Here is a 25,923-nt window from a genome sequence, read left to right as displayed (position 1 = left end):
ATCCAAGGTCTAAAAAAGATTGCTTTATAGCTTGCTTAGCGAGAAAGTTTTATCTTCTTCCTCAAATAGTCACCACGTAGGCTTTGGCTTATGCTCTCTCTTTTTCCGCGGATTTTTTTTTTTTTTTTTTTTTTTTTTAGATGGAGTCTTACTCTCACTCAGGCTGGAGTGCAGTGGCCTGATCATAGCTCACTGCAGCCTCCAACTCCTGGGCTCCGACCATCCTCCTGCCTCAGTCTCCTGAGTACTGGGACTACAGGCCTGAGCTACCATGCCTGGCTAATTTTTAAAAATTTTTTTATAGAGACGGGGGCCTCGTTATGTTGCCCAGGCTGATCTTAAACTCCTGGCCTCAAGCGATCCTCCCACCTCAGCCTCTCAAAGCACTGGGATTACAGGTATGAGCCACTGCACCAGGCCTTCACTGAACTCTAACCGAAATTTCTGATACCAGGTAGGAAGCAGAGCTAAATTAAGACTTAAAGTGATTCTTAATTTGCATAATGTAAGATAACTTTTATTTAGATTATTATTTTATTCAGCTTATATAACAGTTTTTATACCTTTTTTGATTTACTCAACACATTTGCAATAGTAATAACAGCAGCAAACATTAATTGGGTATTTAATAGGTAAACATTGTGCTAAGTGCTAGTTACATAAAGTAGTTTACTTTAAAATACTTCTCTGTGGACAGTGTGGTAATTATGCATGTACTTGTTAGACTTCAGTGCCAGGAACAGCCAATTTCTCTAATAGAAAATTCTCACTGTAGTGTTTAGCCACAGCTTTATCAGAAAGGAAATACTCACTCCAGAGGCAGCTACAACAAATACTTTTGTTATATCTCTATCAACCAGAGACCTTACTAATTAGCAGAATGAATTCAGAAATTCATTATTTTGATTGGTGAAATTATTGACTTGTTACTTTGCATGATAAATGTAATAAATGGGTTCTCATTGATATGTGGACTGCATAAAAGTTTGAGAGAGACTTCCCACTTGCTATAAGAATCTGGCAAATCCCATAGTCTGCATATGAAACCATCAGGGATGTGCTGGAGTGATCCCTACCTCATTTTATGTCCAGCTACTGTTGGGAGGATCTGTGGTTTCCTGAACCTGACTGGAAGATCACCAAATTCTGCTCTGGAATGTCATTATGTAGCTTTGAGGGACCCTCTCATGCAAGGTGCTCTGAGAGCACCTAAAAGGTCCAAGCTGAGACTGCCATTTTATAGGGTAGTTTGCATAAAATATTTTTGTGTTGAACTACTAGTATATGTTGAGTTTAAAAAAAAAATAAGAAAAACTTCTATGGGGGCAACAACTTACTTTCATTGAAACCTGCTGGCAAAATTATAGTAGTACAGCTAAGCTTCACCTACCTTAAACTTCCTTTGGCCTTATCTGCTGGAATACCTTATCTCCTGCTTATACCTTATCTGCTGGAAAGAATCCGGAACTTATACATGACCGGCTTGGTGTAGGTCATTTCCCATAAGTACTTTGTGGGCACCAGCTCACATGACTTCCACAATCACACTAGATAAGGGAAGTTCCCAAGTGATCCATAACTTGCCCAAGTCACATGATCCCAAGTGGCAGAGCCAGAAACCAAGCCCAGGCCTAGCTATTAGCCACCATGCTAAGCTGTAGTGAGAGTTCTGCAGAAAGAGCCCTGTGCTGTGAAACATCTCAACCCTGTGGTGCACTGGCTATGAAAAGTTCAGACTAGATGATCTCTGGGGCTCTTCTAGCTCTACTATTCAATAATTCTGATTTTGAAGGGCCTAAGTATGTAGCTTTAGAATCTTGAGCCCTTTGGATGGACACCGTAGACAGGCCTTTCTCAAAGAGTGATCCTCAAAATTATAGCACATTGTTTCTTAAAAGAAATAAAAATTAAAAAACAAAACAGATTTGTTCAAGCCTACTGATTCTGAATTTTAAGGATAAAACCCTGATGTCTGACACATGTAACATATGTCAAAAGAGGGTATCATGCACATTAAAGTTTGAAAGCCACTCATTATTGACATCTAGAGTCACCTCTCAGGTTTCAGATGTGCTAGCTCATGCACCCAGATTCTTAGGGAAGCTTTGATCTAGCAGAATATTCAGTCAGGTTTTGTGTAGGTGCATTTTGATGACGGTAGGAACCAGTTTCAGTCAACTCTGGGTGGTTGATTGTTGCTTTTCTTACTTTAGCCTGGCCACAGTATACCCCACTTTTAAATACTTTATATTCCATCATCAGCCAAAAGAATATCCTTACGACATAACTGCTTATGACATAGTACTAAGTATTGTATAATAATAAGCAATCATTTTAAAAAAATGCAGTAGGCCCGGACCCTAATTTCCGGGAATCATCTTCTTCCTCATTCCATGGTTTCAATATATGATATTGTGGTCCTGTCTAGGAAGGATTAAAAACCTCGCTCCAGTTTTTCTAATTTATAGTTGGGGTTACCATATTTTGCCTAACTTCAAATGTCCTTTTGAGTTTCATTTGTATTAATCTGGTTAAACGACAGTATTTGGATGTAAAAGTATGCCAGTATTTTATTAATATAAGGTATAATCTAGGCCAGGCACGGTGGCTCATGCCTGTAATCCCAGAACTTTGGGAGGCTGAGGCTGGCAGATCACCTGAGGTAAAGAGACTGAGACCATCCTGGCCAACATGGTGAAACCCTGTCTCTACTAAAAATACAAAAATTAGCCAGGCGTGTTGGCAGGCACCTGTAATCCCAGCTACTTGGGAAGCTGAGGCAAGAGAATCGCTTGAACCCGGGAGGCAGAGGTTGCAGTGAGCCAAGATCATGCCACTGCATTCCAGCCTGGGTGACAGAGTGAGACTCCGTCTCAAAAAAAAAGTATAATCTGAACAAAAGAGAACCATCCATTTAGTGCCCAAAATACCTAGCACTCCCTCCAGAAGGGGCTTCCTTTCTTTAAGATCATGTCTTCCTGGCAGGCTGAGGGCAAAACTGAAGCATATTTAAAATAAATTCAGAATGCCATTTGAAAGTTATCCTTACATAAATCCCTTTATGAAAGGGGACCTATGTGATTTTTTTAAAACTCTGACAACACAATTACTGTAGAAAGAATTTTTTTAAAGAAAGAACAGGAGATGGAATCACTGCTTCCCAGAAGTCAGTGCTCTGAAAGGGGCAGTAGACCAAATATGATCATGAGCACTTACCAAGAATACAGGGCTTGTAAACAGATGAGGCCAGTGGGAGTTTGGGCAGCATCAGCGGGAGGAAGTTTACGCTCCCAGGGCAGTCCACAGCATCACCATCTGCAGTGTTTTAGAAGTGCTGCACACCTCATCCTGAATGATCTTAGTGACAAGCCCCTCCCTGGCCAGTCCTGGTAGACTGCTAAATTTGAGCCCCATAATACTATTTCATAATGCTACTTCTTATAATAATAATAATCACAACAACAACAACAATAATAATCCTAATAGCTATCATTTTGGGGATGCTCACTCTATGCCAGGTACCATACTAGGTACTTCCCATACACTGTCTCACTTGAAACCTCTAACCACCCTTCGAGATAGTTATTTTAACCTCATTTGAGTCAGATGCGGAAACTGAGGGGGGTTAGGGTAAGATCATCTGCTTACATAGCTGGTGGGTGGCACAGTGAGGATTTAAATTCAGGTCTCTAATTTCAAAGCCCACGTCCTTTCCATCACACCACCCAGCCCTCCAGAAGTACCTATGAGTGGCATGTTAGCTCTCTGCTGCTCGCTCAGCCTGAGTGATGGAGCAGGAACAAGAGGGGCCAAGTGCTTGCATGTGTCAGCTTCATTGTAGCTAAGCTCTACCTGCAGTTGTCACCTACAGCTCAATGGCAAGGAGACATGAAAAATCCCACATATTGTACGGTGGCACCTCACAGTATATTGAATCCTTGTCACTGTGTTTCCTAATGACAGCTCTTAGCATTAGAAGCTTTTAATTCCGTAGTTTCATATTAATTTCAAACTAAAAAATACCTTATAATAGAGATAGCTCTAAAAAGATTAATTTTACCCATTAAAAATCAACTCACATGCCCTCAGTGCTCCTGAAAGGGGAATTCCAAAGAAATGAGGGGCACACTTTCTGTTGTTCTGGAGCTTGTCCCTTCTGATGAAGACTTTGCCACATCCAGAAGACCAGAATGGCCTGTTGCCTGGAAATCCCTGTTCATCTGTGCACTCACTGTCAGTTGCAGAGGGATTTGTTTATTATTATTATTAGTAATATTTAGAAAGTCTGCCTCTAGCAGTACTAAAATGTGCATCATAAAACAACACTCATCTACCGCATTTGAAGTGAAGACTCTCACCCAGGAGAGCCCATCCACTTGAAGTTTATATCTCTCAATTTCAACTTGCAAACAGAGATCGATAAAAAACAATTGTCCTTTCAGAGTTGCATCTCTCCAATTATTTATTTGGTCATGTCTCTTCCTAGAAGTTCTCTTAATTGAACCAGACACTATAAACCAGGTTGAGTGTCTTTAATGACAGCCCGCTCCATGCTTCTTTACAGTAAAGAATACATGAGCCTACAGCTGCAAAGCAAGGGTAACAGTTTCCCCTTGTATGTCCCCATTTACAGCCCCATCCAAACAACTCCAGCCAGAAATTAAAGTTAGCTACCCACTTTTTCAAGCTATGGAGTACCCAGTAGGTTTTTGACAAGTTACCCTGGGGGCAGGAGGAGATATAAAATTGGACACAACTCAAAAGATTCCTGGGCCCCAGGAAGCCAGCTGATTTGGAATGTCATCTGTACCGAAGCTGAGGATGTTAATGAAATTGTAGCTGTGACACTTCCCAGGGCTGCCTTTGCTACAAGTTTGCTCTATACAGTGCCAATGAAAAGATGCTTTTAAAACATAATGTACATCATCCATTCATTCATTCAGCAAGTGTTTATTTAGTACCCACTGTGTGCCCTGCTCTAGGCTGCAAGGGGACAGCAGTGAACAAAACACCAAAAAGGTTCTTGCCCTCATCTAGCTTCCAAAATTTCTAGTGGGAATAAGCAGACACTTGAATATACAGCACTCAGATGGTGGTAAGCAATGGAGAAAAAGAAAACCAGAAAGGAGAATAAGGAATGCCAGGGTGGAGATGAGAAGGTTTCAGCCTTAAAGGGCACATTGGGTCAAAATACCTGAAGGAAATAGGGAGCAAGCCTGTGGATATTTCGGGGAAGGAGATTCCAATGAGAAGGAACAGTGAAGGCAAAGACCCGAGGCAACAGTGCGCTTGGCATGTTGGAGGAAGGAGGAGGAAGCTCACCTTGGGAGCAGAATGAGTGAGAGATAGGAGACCCGGAAATGGTAATGGGAGAGGGGCCAGTAATATTGTGTTAGGCCTTATTGGCCATTGTAGGGACTTGCCTCTTTCTCAGAATGAGAGGGGACTCCACTGGGTGTTTTGAATTGACGAGGGACAAGATCTCACTTCTACTTTGAAAGGATCCCTATGGTTGTTCTGTTAAAAGTAGACTGGGGTTTGGTGGGAAGGTGCAGCAGTGAGAAAGGAAGACTCAAGAGAGAGGCTTTTATCCAGACAAGAGTTTAGGGTGGTTTGGTCAAAGGTAATAGGGGTGGAAGAGTTGAGAAGCTTTGGATTTGAGATATATTTTGAACACAGAACTAATAGGAATTGCTGGTGAATTGGATATGTAGGTAAAAGAAAGGAATTCAAGATGTTTGGCCTGAGGGGTGTAAGGATCCATTTACTGGCTTAGGGAAGTCTACAGAGGAGCAGATGTTAGTGGTTGAAAGTCATGTGGGAACAGATCAAGAGTTTGGATTTGCACATGTAAAGTTTGATACGTCTTTTTGACATCCAGTGGAGTCTGGAATCCTGATCCAGGCTGAAGTTTGCAGCCTATGGGTGTTATTTTAGACTATCAGATTGGATGAGATCACTAAGGGAATGTGTAGATAGAGAAAAGAGCTCCACAGACTGAGAAACTGAGATTCTCCAGAGGACAGAGAGGATATGGAATTATTTTAATAATGAAATGATATGAAACTCTAAATCAGCCAGATCTATAGACACCCAAACTTGCAAGCCCGTATTCTTCTCCTGTCCCACAAGGTTGAAGTGAACATTAAATCAGAAAGTAGATGTGAAGACACTTTGAAGTATTAGAAGAAGAGTCTGGCAGTTATTTGGTACCTCCCATGTGCTAGGCACTGCATTAGGCACTTAATTTGCCTTATTAATGCATGTAATCTTTACAATAGCCCTGCACAATAGCTATGATTGCTCTCATTGTCCAAAATAGAAAACCAAGCCTCAGAGAGGTCAAATAACTCACCCCAGTTCACATACATAGCAGAGCTGGTGCACCATGGCTGAATTGCCTACCTCCAGAGTCCTCTGACTCCACCACAATACCAGACCTGGTTCTTTAACCTGGCTCACATTAGAATCACCTGGGAGCTGTGCCGTACTAGTGATGTCAGGACCCTCCCCAACACCTGTTAACTCAATCTGTCAGGATAGGCCCAGGCAGCATCGTTTTTAGAAGCCACCCAGGTGATTCTAATGTGTGGCTGAAGCTGAGAACCACTGCATTTAGACTCGTTTACTCTGTATGCATTTATGTTCTACTGGGTTCCAAAAAGAATGCGAGATGGGTTATACCTACCCATTGGTTACCAAAGCTGACCATTTGTGTACTAATTCTGAACACCAGAATTAGTTGTGCCATAATTAGATATGTTAAATATTCAGAAGAGAAAACAGAGGAGAATAGAAAAACATAATTATTTTCAGAAGTGACTTCCAGGGTTTTTTAAATTTCTTCTGCCTAGAAGTCTTCTAACTGAGGTCCTAACTGCCAAATGTTTATAATTATTGAGAATAAATAAAGGCCAAGAGTAGATTATCAGGACATCATCTAGGTTAGATAAACCACAGAAACCTGAGTCGACCTTTTTAAGAGACATGGATCTAAGAACAAATAAGTCTGGTTTTTAATCCCCAAATCAAAACTGCCTTGTTGTTTTATGTCAGAAGAAATCTCTTCTGAGGCTTTTGTTCAACATAAACACAGTACCATGAAAAGGAAAATTACCACTGGAAGGTAATTAAAGGTCATGTTGACAAAACAAAACAAAATGTATAATAAAAATCGTTAATGTGCATTTGGGTCACAGCCTACTCACATTTACTTTTTAACTAATATTTGGAAGCCTTCTGAAAGTTCCAATGTCTAAAGATGAAATTATCAATGCAGCCTTTTAGGGAAAACTACATCTAGGTTGTGGGGCAGTGGCAGAGTCAACGAAAGCTCATGTCACACCATCCAGCTTTGCTTTGCATCAGACTCGATAGGTTCAAGTGTTTTTCTTCATTTATGTAAAAATACATCTAAAAACCTCTGTAAAATTGGACAACAGTTCCAGAGCCAGTCAGAAGAGGCCAGTTCTGTGTTGGTGACTATGTTAAATATATTATTTTGACCTTGCATTATTTTTGTCATATGAAATTATCGTTCTATTTTTGATGTTTTCACATCCTGTGAGTATGAACATTAGCCAGATTGTCTCTTTAGACGACTAAACAACTCTTCATTCACAGCCTAGAAAAGGAAAAAGTAATCTCACTACTTCCTGCTAAGTTTGTCTCCATAAACATGGTGACCCCTCCTGGAAGACACAGCCAGTATTTGAATGAAGACTTCATGGCTCAGTTCTTTAATTCAGTCTTGAATTCCCTGTTTGCTAATTACTCCTACAATGCTGTCAGACAGGTGAGGGTGTACCTGATCTTCTGAGGCAGAAACCTTCAATTGGTAGAGTTAAATCTTTCATTATCAGCATCTGGTGAGTCGTCTCAGGCCATTCATTAAACATCTTTTCCAATCAGAACATACCTGTTTCAAAACAGAAGCAACACCAGCTGCTCATTTTGGTCTTTTCTTGCATCTTTATTTACATAAAACCTTCAGCAAAGTGATGGGGTTACAGCCTGGGTAGTTGAAGACTAAAACACAATTTTTAATTTTCCTAATGTCCTAAAAATGGTAATCAACCAACCTTTATTCAAAGCCTGCCAAGTAATAAGCACCTTTATTGAAAGGTGTATCTCTCTTGCTTTCAGACTTTTCTTGTGTAATTTATTTTCCTTACATTTTACCATCCATATTCTATCTTATTAAAAGGCACCCCTTGCACCCCTTTTTTAGGGTTCCTAAGTACCCTGACAAATTCTTTTCAGATATTTCAGGCACATAGTATGCAGAGGAGCACAGACTCTAGAGCCAGTCTGTCTGTATTCACACCCCAGCTATGTCCTGATGCTGTGTGTGGCTTTGAGCAAATTTCTATTTACCTGCTGCCTCAATTTCCTTCTCTGAAAAACGAGGATAACAATGGTAGTTTCACTCATCATGGATGTGAGGAGTGGATGAGCTGATGCTTGTACACTCTCAGAACAGTGCCTGGCACATAGTAAGCGCTGTGTAAGTATTGGCTACGATCAATATTCTGCCTTACCAATAATAAATGAAAACCCAAAATATCTGTGAACTCCAGATAACGGCTTCCAAAGTCCTGTGTAAGGTGTGACTGCTGGAAAACTAGAACATGAATAATGCTCTCTTTTTTCTAAAGGTCTTAGATTACTGGAAAGATCATTCCTTTCTTTTAATAATGGCCTTAGACATCAAGTTTATGACCTGTCTTTGTTAATTTTCCTCCTTTTCCAGGCCTGATTCCTCTTTTTGGATAGAGAAATATTTTTGAATTCTGGTTTTGAAATATGAGGGAAGGCCAAGTCTCTTAGGAAAGTTTTACATAAACATCTACTTAGCATAGCCAAATAGCTCCTGACTACACCAGAAAAGAAGTTTGAGCTTCCAGTCTTTTTAATTGTAGACAGGAAGGAGTGCAGGAGAGCAATAGGAAGGCTTGACAGGAAAGCAGTTTCCTCGTCGGTAGCAAAGAGAAGGTTTGGGTCCAGCTTGTGCAGCATGTTTGGCTGACACGTCCTCTGTGGATTTCAACATGTTCCTTTCCCTCATATGCCACCCACAGAGATCACCCTAAGACACTTTTCGGCTTCAGAGGTTGGAAACTAAAATTCCATTGGTACATGTCTGATAAACTGGCGCAAGATTGTCCTGTTTTTCTGCCAGAGCTCTAGCAAAGGGGGTTTGTCAGACATCCCAGAGGTGCTGCTGTTGGCTTTCTATTTAGCAATTTGGAAATCCTAAATCTAAGTAGATTCGGTGAACCCAACCCTAGGACACTGAGAAAATCATTAAAGAGCTCCAATTTGCATGTATCATTTAGCCACACCTCATTTTGGATATGATTCTTTGTATAAAAGGATAAAAATGTTCTCTTATGTGTCTCAAAAAGCAACAGTAGAGGTTCCGATGCTTGTGCTCGGGTCCTACCAAAGAATTTGACAGTTTTCAGTTAAAAATGGAATGACACACACAAAAACAGGGAAGCAAGTAAAACATAAATCACTGGCAAGGGTAAGGCAGCACAATCTGCATATTAAAATACCATGGAGAAATTGAGCAAAAGACCAATCACTTAGATGGGTGCAATGAGAGCAGGTCACATGATCTGTGATCTTTTACCCCTTCCTGGGGACCCTGCAGAAAGTTGAGTTGCCAGCCTTTGGAAAGTTCCAGAATGGGTTTGGGGAAAGTCCTAAAATAGCCAGATTATGAACAGAATGGAATTCTGGGGGCTGTGCAGACTAAACCTGCCTTATCCGAAAAGCCACATTGTAGGCTAGTGTAGGGGCAGTACCAGACTGATCTCACAGTCAAGTCATACCCACCACCCTGTAAGGAGGTGGCCTTTCTTTTGACACCTTCTAAAAGGGAGAGAAAATTAAAATGACTGAACTGCTCACTGAATTCATTTTATCTAACATCTTTTTTCATACGACAGTGCTGCATTTTTCCACTGCCCTGTGTAATGATCTTGGTAGTGGGTGGAATTGCTCTTTGCCTAACTTTGGCATGGTGCAGTCTGCCTTGTCTCCCTATTAAATGAGTAAGAATGTAAGCTTCCATGAGGGCCAGGAATTTTGGTGTATTCACTGCACCTAGAAGAGTGCCTGGCACATAATGGATGAACACTTGCTATATACCAGACATTTTATATTATTTTATTCTTTATTTTTAAAAAATCCAAAAACTGACAAAGTAGGTGCATTTCATTCATGTAAAAACAGGTTAAATAATAACTTGCCCAAGGTCACATAGTTGGTAAATGGTGGACATGAGATCCAAACCCAGGGCTCTCCAGCTTCTGCGCCAAGATTCTTAACTGCTACACTGTTCAGCCTCAGGCACATTATTGGATATGATCAATGATAAATCCCTGCTTGAAACGCAACTATTATTACTAGAAATTAGCTTGCTTTAGGATAGTCCTAACTGAAAGCCTTTTCTAACCAAATTCCAAAGCCTTTGTTTTACCTTATCAAGGCATCATTTCATACTCTAAAAAATGTATAATTGCCCCTTTTTTTAGTTATTTGAGATAAATCAGTGGCTGTGACTTTGACTTTCTGTGACTATTTTGTCTCTGAAGAGAAAGTCTGTGTGTATGTGTGTGCGTGTGTGCATGTGTGTGTGTGTGTGTCCATGTGCATGGGCATGTGTGGTGGGTAGGGACCATCTATACCAATGAATTTTAAAGGCAAACATGAGCTTTTCTGAAAGATTCACTAAGGAGGAAGAAATAGAATTCAAATAACAGTGTTAGGACATTTGGATGGTAAACTTATGGATGTTTCTAACTAAGAACAAACTAAACAAAAGTGAGAAATCACCATGACAACTGAAGAGAGAAGCAACTGGATTCCAGATTTGCCAGCAGCTCTCTCCAAAGCCCAGTGAAAAGTCAGAGAAAGCATTTAAATGGAAAACAAGTCATGTAAATTCAGGCGAATGAATCTTTGAAAGACAAGAAATGATCCAGGTGATTGGAGTATACTATCTCGTGCTAAGTGGGAAAGTAAATGTAATATTAGACTTCAAAAGACACAACGTGTGTTTTTCAATATATTTTCTTGCTTACTCCATACTTCAGTACTCATTTTGAATTTTGTGTTCCTTGGTCAATCCAGTTTCTTTCCTTCCTGCCATATCAAATCTATTTTTGCCCTGTGAAATATAATCCTCTCCCAGAGCAGCATGCAAATGCATTGTCTTTAAAGTCTAGTGAAGCAACTAGTATTTGTTCTAAATCCTATCTTTTTCAACTTTAGCACCTATTCATAAATAACCAATTATGTATTGAGCACCAGCCCTGTGCTTAAATGTTGCAGGAAATTAAAATAAAAATATAGTATTTTGCCTATGTTCAGGAAAAATCAAAACCTACACAAAAGAAAATAATGGCAACATCATCAAAGGCTAAATTATGTGATGCATCTAGAACGAGTGCCTTCATTCTTCATAAAAATGAAGAAATCGATAGGAAAGCCACCTTCATCATGGAGGAAAATATAAAACTGAGCCTTGGTGACCCCAAAGGATTTAGGTATATGGAGAAAAATGCAGGACTCAGCTTTAACAAAGATTAAAAAATGCCAGCCCTGAGCCGGTGACAGCAATTGGCAAGTGAAAGTTTGGTTTAATGGAGTTAACACAGCTTGGAGATTAAAAGTAAACACACTGGGGTCCAATTCTGCCTCCATTGCATACCAGTGTAGGCCATTAAGCAAGGTACTTAACTGCTCTAAACTTCAGTTTCCTCATCTTTTAATGGGAAAATTGCCACCTACTTCCTAGAGCTGTTGTAAGGCTTAAAGGAGATGATGCAGGCAGAGCACTTAGCATCCAGTAGTGCTTACATAATAGTGGTAGTAGTGATTGTTTTTTACTGAAGTCGAATAAGTAGAGGATTTGATGAATGGACACTGGAAAGTCATTGGAGTTCTTGAACAGGGTATTGGCTTTAATGAATGTGGATTTGGGGAAGATTAATCTGGCTATGATTTGTAGGATTGATGAGGGAAGAGTCCGAAGACAAGGAGTTATGTCAGAAGGCTGTAAGTATAATCTTGGCTTAATTTTATGAGGAGCTGAATTAGGAAAATGGCAGTGAAAACTGAGGGAAAAGGGGCCGGGCGCCGTGGCTCACGCTTGTAATCCCAGCACTTTGGGAGGCCGAGGCGGGCGGATCAAGAGGTCAGGAGATCGAGACCACGGTGAAACCCCGTCTCTACTAAAAAATACAAAAAATTAGCCGGGCGTGGTGGCGGGCGCCTGTAGTCCCAGCTACTCAGAGAGGCTGAGGCAGGAGAATGGCGTGAACCTGGGAGGCGGAGCTTGCAGTGAGCCGAGATTGCGCCACTGCACTCCAGCCTGGGTGACAGAGCGAGACTCCGTCTCAAAAAAAAAAGAAAACTGAGGGAAAAGGGACTGGTAAATGAGGAAAAAAATTTACAGAATTTGGTAACTTAATCTAGAGGTGGAAGGACAAATAGAATTTGTCAAAGATGATCCCCAAACTTTGGGTTGTAGAAAGTAGGTAAGCTAGTGACAGTAGGAGTTGCAGGGGCTGTAGGAGTTGCAGTTGCAGTAGGAGTTGTGAGGGGCTGGGACTCACCCCTCTAATTGTGGAAAGCCAAAATGGTCAGGACAAATGCTATGAGAAGGCAGCACCCAAGAAAGTAGGCACCTTGTCTGGGTCATTCTGATATCCCTACCACCTAGACCAGTAATTCACATACAGCAGAGGCCCAAAAAGTATTTTGTTAATGAATGAATGAATGAATGGTAGGAACATAGTACACCTACACAAGTAAGTAAACTGTGAACAATAATGTAAAGTAGATCATTTTATATTGTGAACAATAGAGCAGCCTTCAGTGAAAGTTAAATAAAAGTCCATATTTAATCTAAGAAGAAAAATGTCTGTTTCTCAAGGAAAAATAAAAAACTGTCCATCCAATAGAAAGTAGTTATTATTGAAGCTTGAACACTGATACAAAGGGAATTTTTTAATTCAGAGAACATAAAATAAACATATTTAAAATAGAAAAAAAACTTGTTCTTGTACATATTGTTTTATCCTTTCCATCCTGGGTATAGGATAAAAGAAAATCCTTACTTGCTTGTTAGAAGAAGAAAGCTCTTACTTGAAGTTCCTACTTGGCAGATGTCAGTTGAAAGCTCTGCTTATGGAATATGCTGCAGTGTCAAACTCTGTTGGATAATTTTAGACAAATGTGTCATGTGTGACATGGAAATATGGCATGCCGTACATTAGTGATTTCCCAAGTGTTTGGATCAGGTAGTAATGTGCTGAGAAAGTGCTCTTTATCTATCCACACAGTGTACTTGTAGAGCAATGGGGAAATGCTTTTGGTGGAAATTACTTTAGTCAGAAAAAGAATCCATTTACAATATGTGCCTTCTAACATCTTTCAGACAATGCATTGTATTAAAGAGGCATTTTTTGATTAATGTTTTATAAACATTTTTCAGCATGACAGCTTAAAGTCCCTGTAAAATTGTAAATGCGTGCATAGTGTTCACTTCCATAAAGTCAAATGCCATCTCATAAAGTCTAGTTGAATCCTGTCAACCATGGTGACACAGAATCAGTACCTGGGAGCATTAAAATTAATTTGCTTCATTTATATTACCGCAGTGATAGCAAGATGAAAAGAGTCCTATATTTAAATTTTACTTTAAAAGGAAAACTCTTTCTAGTAAGTTTGTTTGGGTTTTTTAATTATTACTATTTTTTTTCTAATTAACAAATTTAGTAAAAATGGAGTGATAGTCTGCACAATAACTTTATGACAGAATCTGGAAAAATACAAGTTCATTCATTCAACACACTCCTTTTGACCACCTACCATATGCTCAACAATGAAGAAGAAACCATTGCTGACCCTAAGAAGCTTACAGCTTGGTAAAGGAAACGCACAAGAAGCAGGCAATGATAATAAGGGTAGCAAAGGTGAGGCTGGAATGCCCTGGCATAGGTAAGCATGGAGTGGAAAGGATCTAAAGGCCACCTTGGGACTCTGAGGATGGCTTCCCAGAGGAGGGAACCTAAGAACTGAGAGCTAAAGGATACAGAGGAGTTGGGTGGGTCATGAATGGGTCATGAGCATTCTAGGCAGAAGGAGCTCAGGTGCAAAGCCTAGGGGCAAGACAGAGAATGGCACATGGCCAAGGATGGGTGGGAGGACCCATCATGGCTGGAGCACCCAGGTCAAAGAGCAGAGAAGTAGTGAGATTTAGAGTGAAACAGAGCAAAAGCGTGGGGCAAGTCATGAAGTCCTCTTATGCTCTTATGCCACACTTAGGGATCTCTCCTGTGTGATACACTTCTGCGTGATGTGACACGATCAAATTTGCACTTTAGAATGTTTACTCTGGTCACAGAGTAGAAAATGGCTTGGACAGTACAACTCTGAAGGCAGAGAGACTGGTTTGAGACTGTGGAAGAGGTGCTCTTAAATGAAGGTGAGGGGGATGGAGGTGTGAGTGGTCACCCATGTGCCCAGTAAGTTATGGAAATGCAGGGTTAGGTCAAATCATGCTTCCTAGGATTCCTAGCCCTTCTACAGAGTACTTGATCAGTTACATGAGTTCTAATTGCATGAATCAGTGAGCAAGTGAATTAGTAAGCAAGTGAGTGACGAGGACAAAAGAGTGGTGCGTTACATAGTCTTCTGGAATAAGAGATGCAGCTGATTTTCTCTGATTTGATGTGAAGAACAAATGTTGCTGAATTCTTGGCCAGCTGACAGAAATTACAGTGTGGTAAGTGCAGTGGCTTTTAGCAGGTTCTCAACCTCTCTCAACAATTGACATGACCCCCAAGTTTCCAGTTGTTGTCCAGATAGTGCTGCTAACAGCAAAGATACCTTAGAGAAGAGATATTGAGCTCACCACTTCCAAATGATTGCCACCATGGTATGGAAACTCGAACATGGAAAGTGTTAACTCTCACTCTGCTTATCCCAACTTCTGTTTCTATTCTGACCTTGGAGAAACTTCTGGGAGGTCTTCAAGGAGAATGAGTTCCAAAAGGACGGCTGGACTTGAAAGTGTTTTGCATGCCAGGCCCTCTCCCTTTTCACAGCAGCTGCAGTGCCCATGGCATCTGGAACTGACCTTACCTGATACGGAGAACTGGAAATTCAGGTTGCCTGAGTCACGGTTTAGAGCCTACCACTGAGAAATTTTCCTGACCACTACGTGCTTCAGTTTCCTCATCAATAGAACTTTTTGTTTACTTATTGTAGCAGCAGCATCTGGGACTATCTCTATGGCTTCCCTTCTGAGATCACTTAAGCTTGCTGAAGAATGAATGACACAGAGCCCAGATTCTTAACTAAGAATGGACAACATAGGTGGTTTAGCCCAGCAGCCTCAGTCCTCAAATCTGGGGTCAGAAAGTCCTGCTCTGGTCATTTTTAGGGACAAAATATCATGATACTTCTATCAGTTGCTCCCTTTAGCCTCACATTTACTCCACTCCCATCCCCCAATGTCTTAGCATCATCTCTTGGGGCCAAGGAATGAATAATGTTTCTTGGAAACGGGAGTTGTGTTCAGATTTTATTTTCTCATTGTAACAGCTTTTCAAAACTGTAGTATCAGATGCTGCTTTTCAACAGTAGATTTTTAAAGCTTTTTTTAAAAAAGGCCCTTCATTTTTTATATTAGCATAAAGACAGAAACTGCAAAAAATCTAAGCATGTACTTTAGAAGCTCTCAGAGACTATATTTGGGAAGAGTTAAGTGTTTTCAGTTTATGGCAATGATATGTGAGGCTGTGAAAAAGAAAGCAACCATGAAATACATTTTTGCATAAAGGTTTGAAATTTATTAGAAGGTAAAAATAATTGAAAAAGCTAAGCCTTCCTTGTTGTGTTCTAATAAAAAGTTATTTATGTGCCATCATTGTACATGGTTAGGAGCTTAGGTCCTTTTCAGAGGCTGTTATCAGAGAAACAAGAAAGCTAGGCTATTAAAGCTATTCAGCTGAAAAAGCTGATACATACATAGCACTTCTGAAGACTGTGGCTGCATTAAAACAATTAGTAATAATAGTTAGACTGCTAGTGTCTGAATTGTGTTAGTTATAGAAGCTCAAAAATTATACTCTATAGGCAGCAGCTTATAAAATATACACACCCAGCCCTTGGTATAATAGAATAGTAGACTCATGAAGTAGTATTCATTTGAGTTCCATTAAGACATTCACTGTGGAATTTAAACATTCAGCCCTGATTTTTGAGACAGGGTCTCGCTCTGTCACCTAGGCTGGAGTGCAGTGATGCGATCTCTGCTCACTGCAACCTCCGCCTCCCGGGTTCAAGCGATTCTTCTGCCTCGGACTCCCGAGTACCTGAGACTACAGGCGTGCGCCACCATGCCCGGCTAATTTTTGTATTCATCTTCTATAGGCCAGTCTGTATGAGCCTTACCTAATGATCGTAAAGCACTTTAAGATCCTTGGCCGAAAGGGAACATACAAATCCTTTAAGGTTCAGTTGACTAAAATGCTCTCCTACTTATAGCGGTGTATACCATACATTATCTTACCATATTTTTTTTACTCTCAAAAGCAAGCTTTGGGACTTTGAACTGGTGCCAAGCAAGCCTCCCTAAAGACCAACAGGCTATCTCACTACTAAGCAAGAAGAGATCCATTTTTAGCATCTCCCTCATCAATATTTTTCAGCCTTCTTAAAGCAACTCCATCACACGCAATCTTCTCTCCTCTCCTTGTTAGATAAGCTTCTAATTTGCCATGAGAATTATTGGTACCCTTGAATACTGACCCTTTCCACCTTATCCTAGTTAGTACTTTATGTCGTGAAAGGAAGATGGAAAGTTTTGGTGACCCATTTCAGACTTTCCTATTTCAGTTCCGTGAATAAACATGAGAAAATATGGTAATAACCTATTCCAAAGTTCTGATTTTGATGGAGTATGCCTTTAATTTGATGACAGACGGAATTTGGTTTAGGTTTTCTGTCTTCTTTGTTCAACAGGAATTCCGATGCTGAAGATCGTGTTTGCAGGCCATGAGCATCTCTCTTTAATATCTGTACCCTTGCTCATCTACCACCCAGCTCAGATCCTTCTGGGAAGTGTGTTGGTGCCAACAATCAAGTCTTGGATGGTATCAAGGCAGAAGGTGAGTCTCCAGAAAGATCTTATTTGGATCCAAGTTAGATTAAAGTGCTGTTCCTGAATCTGAACTGTTCATACCCTTTTGATTTTGCTTGCATATCTTTGTTTTCAAGTACATATTTTCTTACTTAAATACAATAATAATGGTGCACTGATCCATTCCAATTTGAACAGGAGGGTTGAGGTTAAAGATTTTAAATTGTTATAAAAGACAATTATACTTAACATTTAGTTTTTATAAGCTCTTTTTAATTCATTCATATTGAAGGGCATATTACATGGGGTAAAGGTTCAGTAAATACACTCCAAATAGATACCTGCTCCACTCTGGTGCATACCATCTTTGCCTCAGTCTTTCATCTATGTCTTACTTCACATGCCTTTCCAAATAAGATAGAACCTGGCATTATCCAGGTTGCCTAGTTTATTTTTAATTTTCCAGACATATAATAACCTATTTGTACAGCAAAACTGCATTTGGGCATAAAAAAATAAACTTTAAGTAGCAAAGAAGTCCATGCAATGTTAATTTCACCACACTTAGAATCTTGTACATATTAGATATTTGTGGATTTCATTTCCTAAATTATCAACCAAAATAAGTAAACCAGGTGATTCACAAGAAGTTTAGATGATGCATGTCACGTGGTAGCATTGATAAAACTGACTCCTTCCCAGTGACCTGGACATACCAGGACTTATTTTTGTCTATTCACAAAGTAGTGACTGTTATCAGGAGATGTGTGGGAAGAAGAGGTATCCAATGACAAGTGCCTTGTGTCATGTTCTTAATATCTTGAAAATGGGATGGCCACAGTACCACCTATTGAGCACTGTGTGTGCTGAGCACATCCTATCCTCTACCTGGTTCAGAGGATGGATCTTGGGCCAGCCTGCCTGGGCTCAGAGCTCAGGCTGCTGGCCTTCTCCTCCTGTAACCTGGGGCGTACTTCTCTGTAGCTCAGTTTCTGCTGACTAATGATAATATCTACACCCTAGGGTTGTGGAGGATTACGTGATGTGTTTGATAAAGCTAGCTGCCATAATTATTATCATCATTGTTCATCATTATCTACAATGATGTTCACTGCAGGCTTTGCTCTCTCCATTTTATGGGTTAGGAAATGGGCTCAGGGAGTCGAGCAGCTGGCCTGAGACCATAGGGTAGTTCAGCCAGTGCTGGAGTTAGGATCTGAACACTGGGCTATTTGACCCCCAAAATCTTTTCCCAACACCGTGATGACACTCCAGATAGAAATGTAACATCACTTTTAGAAGGTTTGCCCTAGGCCCCCAGGATCCTACCTGAGAAGTTCAGCCCATCCAAAATGTTTACTAATTCAGTTATTTAACAAAATGTTAACATAAAAAAGATTCCTCTTCTATGCTGGGTACCACTCCAGGCTCTGAGCCTCCTACTCAGAGTTGGTTGTGGAACAGTTTAGTAACTTTTTCTTTCTTTTACTATTTATCCCCTTTGAAATTTTCCATTTCTATTTATGCTTATGTTTATCAATATGTATGTAATTGTCAGTCAGAATTTGTACATATAAATTTTGACAAAGAATGAAGAAAATTATTTGAAAATCCTAATACTCATCAATACTATACAGCCATAGTGAACAGCAAATTAATCAGAGTGAATTTTTCTTCCAAACATTTAAAAGCTCTAGAATTTGTTCTGTAGAATAACAGAAGCATTTCCAAAAGGGAGACTAAATTGTACAATGTTGTTCATTTTTCCTTTGTGTAGAAACTACTCCAAACCAGGGGGCCACTGGCTAACTTGAATAATCCAGAAGGCTTGGAATATCTATCCATCAAATTTGGGCATTAAAATAAATACCAAGAGTCCATCCTCCAGGTATCCATGAGTGCCTCCTCTGCTTTGCACACAGTACTGATTGAGACCCAAGGCTACCATCTAGTGCACAGGGGAACCATATGAGTAGCCAGGCCAGGTGCGGGAGGGGGAGATTACAAAGTCTGCTGGCCAGAGAGGTGGGCAGAGAAATCTGTTTGTATCCAGAGGTTTGGATTATTGGTTATATGATGCCATCTGGGTGGGCCTCTTCTTCCTTCTAGTAGCATAAATTATCTGGTGTTGATTGATGCTTTCACTTTGCTCATGGATACTGTCCAACTCTGAACATGTTTTCCTTCCTTGTAGGGAGTGAAGCTGATGAGGCCGACAGTATAACAAAGGAGGTGGACTTTCTGTAGCGATGTATATATGTACAGGATTGTACATACTAGCAATTCTGAAGACTTGTACTTGTGAATGTTGCCTCAATGCATATTTTATTTTTTTACATAAAAATATGATATACCTGTTTAAGTGCCTTAAAATGTATTTGACAAAAAGCATTATTTCCAAAATATGCTTTGTTGATTACTGCCAGGGGTGGTAAAATATTTGGGGGTTAATTTTGTTTTCCTAATGCAGGAATCAGTCATGGTAAGTGACAAAAAGCAAACATGCTTTCCCTGCAGCACCTTTGTGCAATACAACCCTATAATAGTTACTGTAATGTTTGAAATGAGGTCACACCATCAGGAAAATGCCCTTCTGATGACAGTGAAAATTTCCAAAGTCTTATTCATGCATACTTTGATTTACTGTGTGATTCTTTTTTTCTACGACTGTGACATGCCTCTTCCTTATCAACTCAGCGGGGGTCATAGATCGAATAGATGCTGAAAAGCGTAAGATATATGCATTCCTTGACATCATTTTTAAAGACATTCCTTCAAATAGTTTCCACACAGAAATTCCTCACTCCCATTATGAGAGATTGTGATTATATGTCTTAAATTTATTATAAGCTGCTTCAAAGAAAGGGCCTGAATGTTTGAATTATGAGTGAAATCATGTGAAATTTTGAGTTAAACTCTGTGATTTGATTTTCAGGGTCTTTAAAATATATCTTAATATCTTCTTCCTCTTTATTCAATAATTTCTTTCTTACACTTACACACTCGTAACAGCCAAATATGAGGCACAAAAATGTTACAATCAGTTTGAAAGCAGCATCAATTAATGGTAGATTCTATTCACATTCCACAACCCAGACCAAATTTTTTCCTATTACACAGATGTGCTGAGCACTTTCCAGATTGCCCCTGTTGGCCAAAAGCAGCCTGTTACATCCTGGAACTAAGCACACTTAAGGTATTTGAGATAATTTATTAATGAAAATTTCCTTGGCAGATTTGACAAATGTTGGCAATATTTTTTTAAAAGTTAAATCATATTGCTTTCATGAATAAATGAAAATATAAAGGTCATGGATGCAAACAAATGTTACATGTACACATTCTGTCTCTCCAGATGAAAAGAACATGCAAAACCATTTAATAACCAAAATATCAAGTAAAATTAGTTCCCAATTGGGCAGCAACTTTCAAATAAGTATCCAATATTTGCTTCTGCTATAGCTGCAAGAACTGTAACTGGACCCAAGTAGAGAATGAAGCCACGTATAGAACTACGGGAACGCTTTTCTGTGTTTCCTCCATGCCGTCCTGTCACATCCTCTTATATGTCCTCTCTTGATTTGATAGACAATATTGGCATCCTGGGTCTCACTGAGGCTGTGCTATGTCCTCAGCAGCTGTTGTTGTTGTTTTGTTGTTATGCCCACAACAAAAAATCATTCCTTAGAAACCTACCAAGTTTATCTACTGTGTAAATTTATATTATTGTTACTACCAGGTCTCATCTTTTGTCAATGTCATTGAATAAATTTCATGAGAGTTATTCTCAGTGTGAATTTTAAGGCTAATGCCAGATCCTGCAAAAATCTATGCTAACCAGGCTGTAGTTTACACTGTTATAAAGAATTTTACTTGTGTCTAAAACTACAGTAATCTTGCTTAGGTAATTGTGCTTACCTATGGAGCACAGGAAGGCTCTTATGTTTTGTTCCTATAAGTTTCTTTGAATTTTGGAGTAAATGGACGTGTCTGTCTGTCATCTATCTGCCCTATCATAAAAATCTTTCTCCCTAACATTAGAATACTGATCCCCGCCCCCAACTTATCTACCTCTATCGTCTAACACCTATAGTAGGTGTGATCATGGGATAAAATTCAACTGAAAATGCTATGATAACATTTTATCTTTTGCTTTAAAAAATGTGTTTTGTTTTCAAATAATCTTTACATAGTGAACTTTGGTGGCTTTAGTGATATGTTTATGCCTATTGCTTTTTTTTACACAAATTCCTTGGCATATTTTTTCATAAAGAACAAAAAATAAAACCAAAATTTATTTTTAATTCATGCTTATTGGGATTTAATTATTCAGAGCTTAAAATATTTTGTTACTTTTATACACTGTAAAGCTATCTGTTTTATGCATTTGTTTTGTCTAAATGTATTTATGAAAGAAATACATTCGATTATATTTATGTTTACTCATTTTTCCACCTGGATTTTTTTTAATGGTTGTTGCAAAATTAGATTTTTTAATGGGTAATAATGTTGGTATTTTCATGTTTTTTCTTGGTATTAAAATTTTTGTGGGTTTTAAAAAATTCTTCCCTATTCTGTTAAAAATTAACACACCTCTAGCTAATGTTCAGTGTTTGTGCTAAATACCAAATTTTTTCAAAAGGATTGGTTAAGTAATAAGATGGATTATTTATGATGACTGGAAGATGAAAATAATTATATGATTAAACAAAGAATGTTTCAGAAATCACAAGAGAAACTGTGGCTTGTTTTAACCTGACTTCAGATGGCCTTGTGATGCCTTCCAAGTGTCTTTAGATTTCTCTTGATTCATTTCAGCACCGTTATATCATTTGTCATTATATAGATGTAAACTTCATAGTCTCCCGGCTATTTCTATGAATACCTCCACCACACCATGATGTTAAAATCTAGAGGTAGCCCTTGCCTTTTTATGAGAGATATTTTCTCTGCCTCAGGGTTCAGGACCAAAAGGAAAACATATGCAGCAGAAGGGACAAAATGTAGATGATCTGAATTTCAGTTTTGAGAAGTAGGAATGATAAACCTTAGAATGCTATTCCCAACCCCAGTGTTTCTTTGATGAGCAAGCTACCTTGTATAGAATTTCATACCTTAGTGTTCTTGTCTTTGCTGTCTTCTTGGCATAGAAATCCTCTTCCCCTGGAAGCCTGACAAAAATGTCACCTCCTCCACGAAGCCTTCCCAAGCCAGTGCCAGACTTGCCTCCTTTGACATGTCCTTACAACATGTCCCTCAAATCTTCTGAAACCTCTGCATAGTTTAATCATTAGTTTATGTTGCTGTCTCCTCCAGTGCGGTAAACATTTCTGTTTTTCTACTGTGCCTCGCACAATGCCTGGCTCAAAGTAGTAGCCAAAAAATGTGTATTGACTTTTCAAATTGTGATCTTAATAGGTAGTACATGAACCTTCACAATTACAAGCACTCTTCTCTATATTGGGTCATTATTAATTTATAAGTAAAACTGACTCTTTTACTACAATTCCTATTGTGAATAAACTGTGAAGCACTGCCTTATGCTCCTCATAGGAATATATTACTTCATAGCTGTGTAAATATTAACTCTCCAAGGCAAGACTGCAGGTATGATATGCAAGCAACTTTCATCTTGCATGCCTTGACAGAACAATAGACCCTCAGTAATTTAAGCTAAATCAAGTTAGATCGATCTGAATTTATGAAAGCTTTATATATGTAAAAAATAAAAGATTTCCTTGTAGAAATTCTGATGTACTTACTTTAAAAACTAGATAAAAATTATCATTGGTTTGTATACAGACAAGATATGAAAGGTCTTATAAGATTTTCTTTAACAAATCTTAGTTGCACTATAGGACAGTTTTTCTCAAATGTGAGTAAAATGCAAAACCCATTTAAAGGGAAAAAAAATTTGTAGACTCTGGAGAACTTCTCTTCAAACCTGATTATGAGAAACTCTGTATTAAACATTGAACGCTGTCACTCTAACAGGGTGCAGTGTGATTGTCAACACAAGTGCAAACAAAGGCACTGAAATCACAGGGCCACGCTGGATCATAGGGTCCTCATCCAAATGACCTGAAATGGGCTCTCCCAGATCTCCACCCACTTCTGAACTCTCCAGCATCTCAAACTCCGTGGCTGTTCTCTTCTGTGCACTTCATCCACCCAGACATGGAATTCAGCTCCAGTTACTTGATCACTACAGAAGTCTCAACACACTGAATGTCTGGGGATGTACAAACTTTTTTTTTTTTTTTTTTTGAGATGGAGTCTCGCTCTTGTTGCCCAGGCTGGAGTGCAGAGGCATGATCTCAGCTCACTGCAACCTCCACCTCCCAGGTTCAAGCAATCTCCTGCCTCAGCCTCCCAAGTAGCTGGGATTACAGGCACTTGCCACCACACCTGGCTAATTTTTTGTATTTTTAGCAGAGATGGGATTTCGTCATGTTGCCCAGGCCAGTCTCGAATTCCTGAGCTCTGGCAGTCTGCCCACCTCGGCCTCCCAAAGTGCTAGGATTACAGGCATGAGCCACCACGCCCGGCCTGGGGATGTGCAAACTTAAATGACTACTGTACATCCTGTTTCTGCCCATCTCCCAGCCACCTGCCATCTGGAATTTCTCACTGATCACCCCTTCCTCCCCAGAGGCTCCATCTACCTGCCCTGTTACCTGCTCTCCCCGCCCACCTCCCTTCTTTTCTCTTCTCTCCCCAATCCCAAAATTCACAGAAATGCAGCTAGCTCTGTTCATTCTCTAACTTTCCAAATGTGCCCTAAGATCTACTTGCAATGGCCACGGGAAGCTTTAAAAAGCCATCTTCCCCAAGATGGCTATATAACCTGACAAGCATCATCATTTCTACTTCCCTCTCATTTAGGCAAGCTCACATTTCTGAACTTGGAATGAGGCAATATGAGGATTCAGGTATGTCCTGGACAAGCTGTGCCCTAAATATCAGGGAGAGAGAAGGGAGTATTTGACTTTTAAGTACAGTAGAAAAACAAGCAAATGATATAAATGGCTAATTTATAGAAGACAAAAATGAATAATAGACACTTTAGAATATTCAAACTTACCATGGATCAGGGAAATGTACATTTAAATGAGATACTATTTTTCACCCATGAAAAAGATTGACAAAAAGTTTAAAGTTTCATAATATTCAAATACTGACAGAGTGCGGGAGAGGGTACTTCTGCCCTGTAGTGGGAGTGTAAATGAGATGGAATTTGTGGTGGGCTATTTAACACTACTATCCAAAGCTTAAATATATGTGCCCTTCAACCCAACTGTTGCATTTCTGGGAGTCTACCCTGCAGAAATAAGTGCACAAGAGTCCACTGACAAGGATGTGTTCAGAGTATTGGTAAGACCAGAAAGAACACCCAAATTCCCCCAATCAGGGAAGCATTTAAATAATCAGTGGTGCATTCTTTTTTTTTTTGTTTTTTTGAGACGGAGTCTCGCTCTGTCGCCCAGGTTGGAGTGCAGTGGCGCAATCTCGGCTCACTGCAAGCTCCGCCTCCCGGGTTCACGCCATTCTCCTGCCTCAGCCTCTCCGAGTAGCTGGGACTACAGGCGCCTGCCACCACGCCCGGCTAATTTTTTGAATTTTTTAGTAGAGACGGGGTTTCACCATGGTCTCGATCTCCTGACCTCGTGATCCACCCGCCTCGGCCTCCCAAAGTGCTGGGATTACAAGCGTGAGCCACCGCGCCTGGCCAGTGCATTCTTTAGAACATCTGGACCCATTTAAAGGAATGAGGGTAGACTACCTTGGAATAGCAGTACATTGTTGAGGGGGAGGAAAAAGCAAATTTCAGGAAAAAATATGCATTTTTGAATCCTATTTTTACAGATCCGACATTTTCATTAACTAAAATGTTACATATGTGTAGGGACACTACATGCTTAAAAAACATTTGGAAGGATAATTATAACTACCACTTATTGAGCTCTTCCTTTATCCCTGGTACTTTTCCAGGCACTGAACATTATCTCATTTTACCCTCACCAACCTTATGATGTAGGTAATATTAACCCTGTTTTATAGATGAGAAGACTGAATCACAGACTAAGTAGCTTGCCCAAAGCCACAAAATTATTAAGTAGGAGCATTTTAACCATTTTTAGACTATATTTCACAGTGGTTACTTCAAGGAAGTAGAAATGCAGAGGTGGTGTATAATTTTACATTTTACTTTTGTCACGTTTTGGAGGGCTTATAATAAGCATGTAACACAAACTGGTGCAACCTCTCCTTCTTCTTGAGGAAACAGCGTAAGTTATGTCTAGGCTATTGGACGTTTGTCAAGAAAAACATCTTTTTCATCATGAGAAAGAAAGAGGAAGCCTTAAGCACAACCTAGGTGGGTGAAGGCAAGACAAGAATCAAGTTGTTCTACAAAGTGAGGTCAGGGGAACTTGGGGTGAGAGTAGATAGCATGGAAAGAAGGGCTGAGATGTTCAAGAATGGAGAGGAGAAGAAAAAAGAGAAATAGAAGGCTTTAGCAGCAGACTTTTTAGCAGTATGGCTGAAGACTGAGGAGGAAAGACACAGAAATGTCTGACGGCAGTAATGGCAAGGGCCTCCTGAAGACAGCGACTGAATACATCAATACACGCAGAGCATTTAGGAGCAGGCCTGGCATATACTTAGTGACCTGTGTGAGTGGTGATGGTGGTGGCAGTGGCAGTGGTTGCTATCAGCAGCAGCATTATTAGTTTAAGTTATTTGCACTTTTTGCGGTT

The 25,923-nt window shown here is 39.7% G+C and overlaps 1 protein-coding gene across 2 annotated transcripts in view; it reads left to right on the top strand.

Moving 5' to 3' along the window:
- The window catches only part of SLC10A7 (solute carrier family 10 member 7), a 257,106-nt gene extending 235,210 nt beyond the window's left edge, over window positions 1-21,896 (top strand). Inside the window, exons 11-13 of one of the 2 annotated variants that reach the window (XM_012507958.2) lie at window positions 17,047-17,192; window positions 18,942-19,052; window positions 19,359-21,896. In XM_012507958.2, the coding sequence (XP_012363412.1) occupies window positions 17,047-17,192; window positions 18,942-19,025 (230 nt within the window). In that variant the 3' untranslated portion in view covers window positions 19,026-19,052; window positions 19,359-21,896. The remainder of the gene's footprint in view (window positions 1-17,046; window positions 17,193-18,941; window positions 19,053-19,358) is intronic. The other variant, XM_003257779.2, reaches the window with a different exon arrangement.
- The last annotated feature ends 4,027 nt before the right edge of the window (window positions 21,897-25,923 follow it).

Source organism: Nomascus leucogenys, chromosome 7b (genome assembly GCF_006542625.1).
Source record: "Nomascus leucogenys isolate Asia chromosome 7b, Asia_NLE_v1, whole genome shotgun sequence".
Taxonomy (NCBI): Eukaryota; Metazoa; Chordata; class Mammalia; order Primates; family Hylobatidae; genus Nomascus; species Nomascus leucogenys.
Note: the sequence above shows the minus strand (reverse complement) of the source record. Positions and strands in the feature narration are given on the sequence as shown.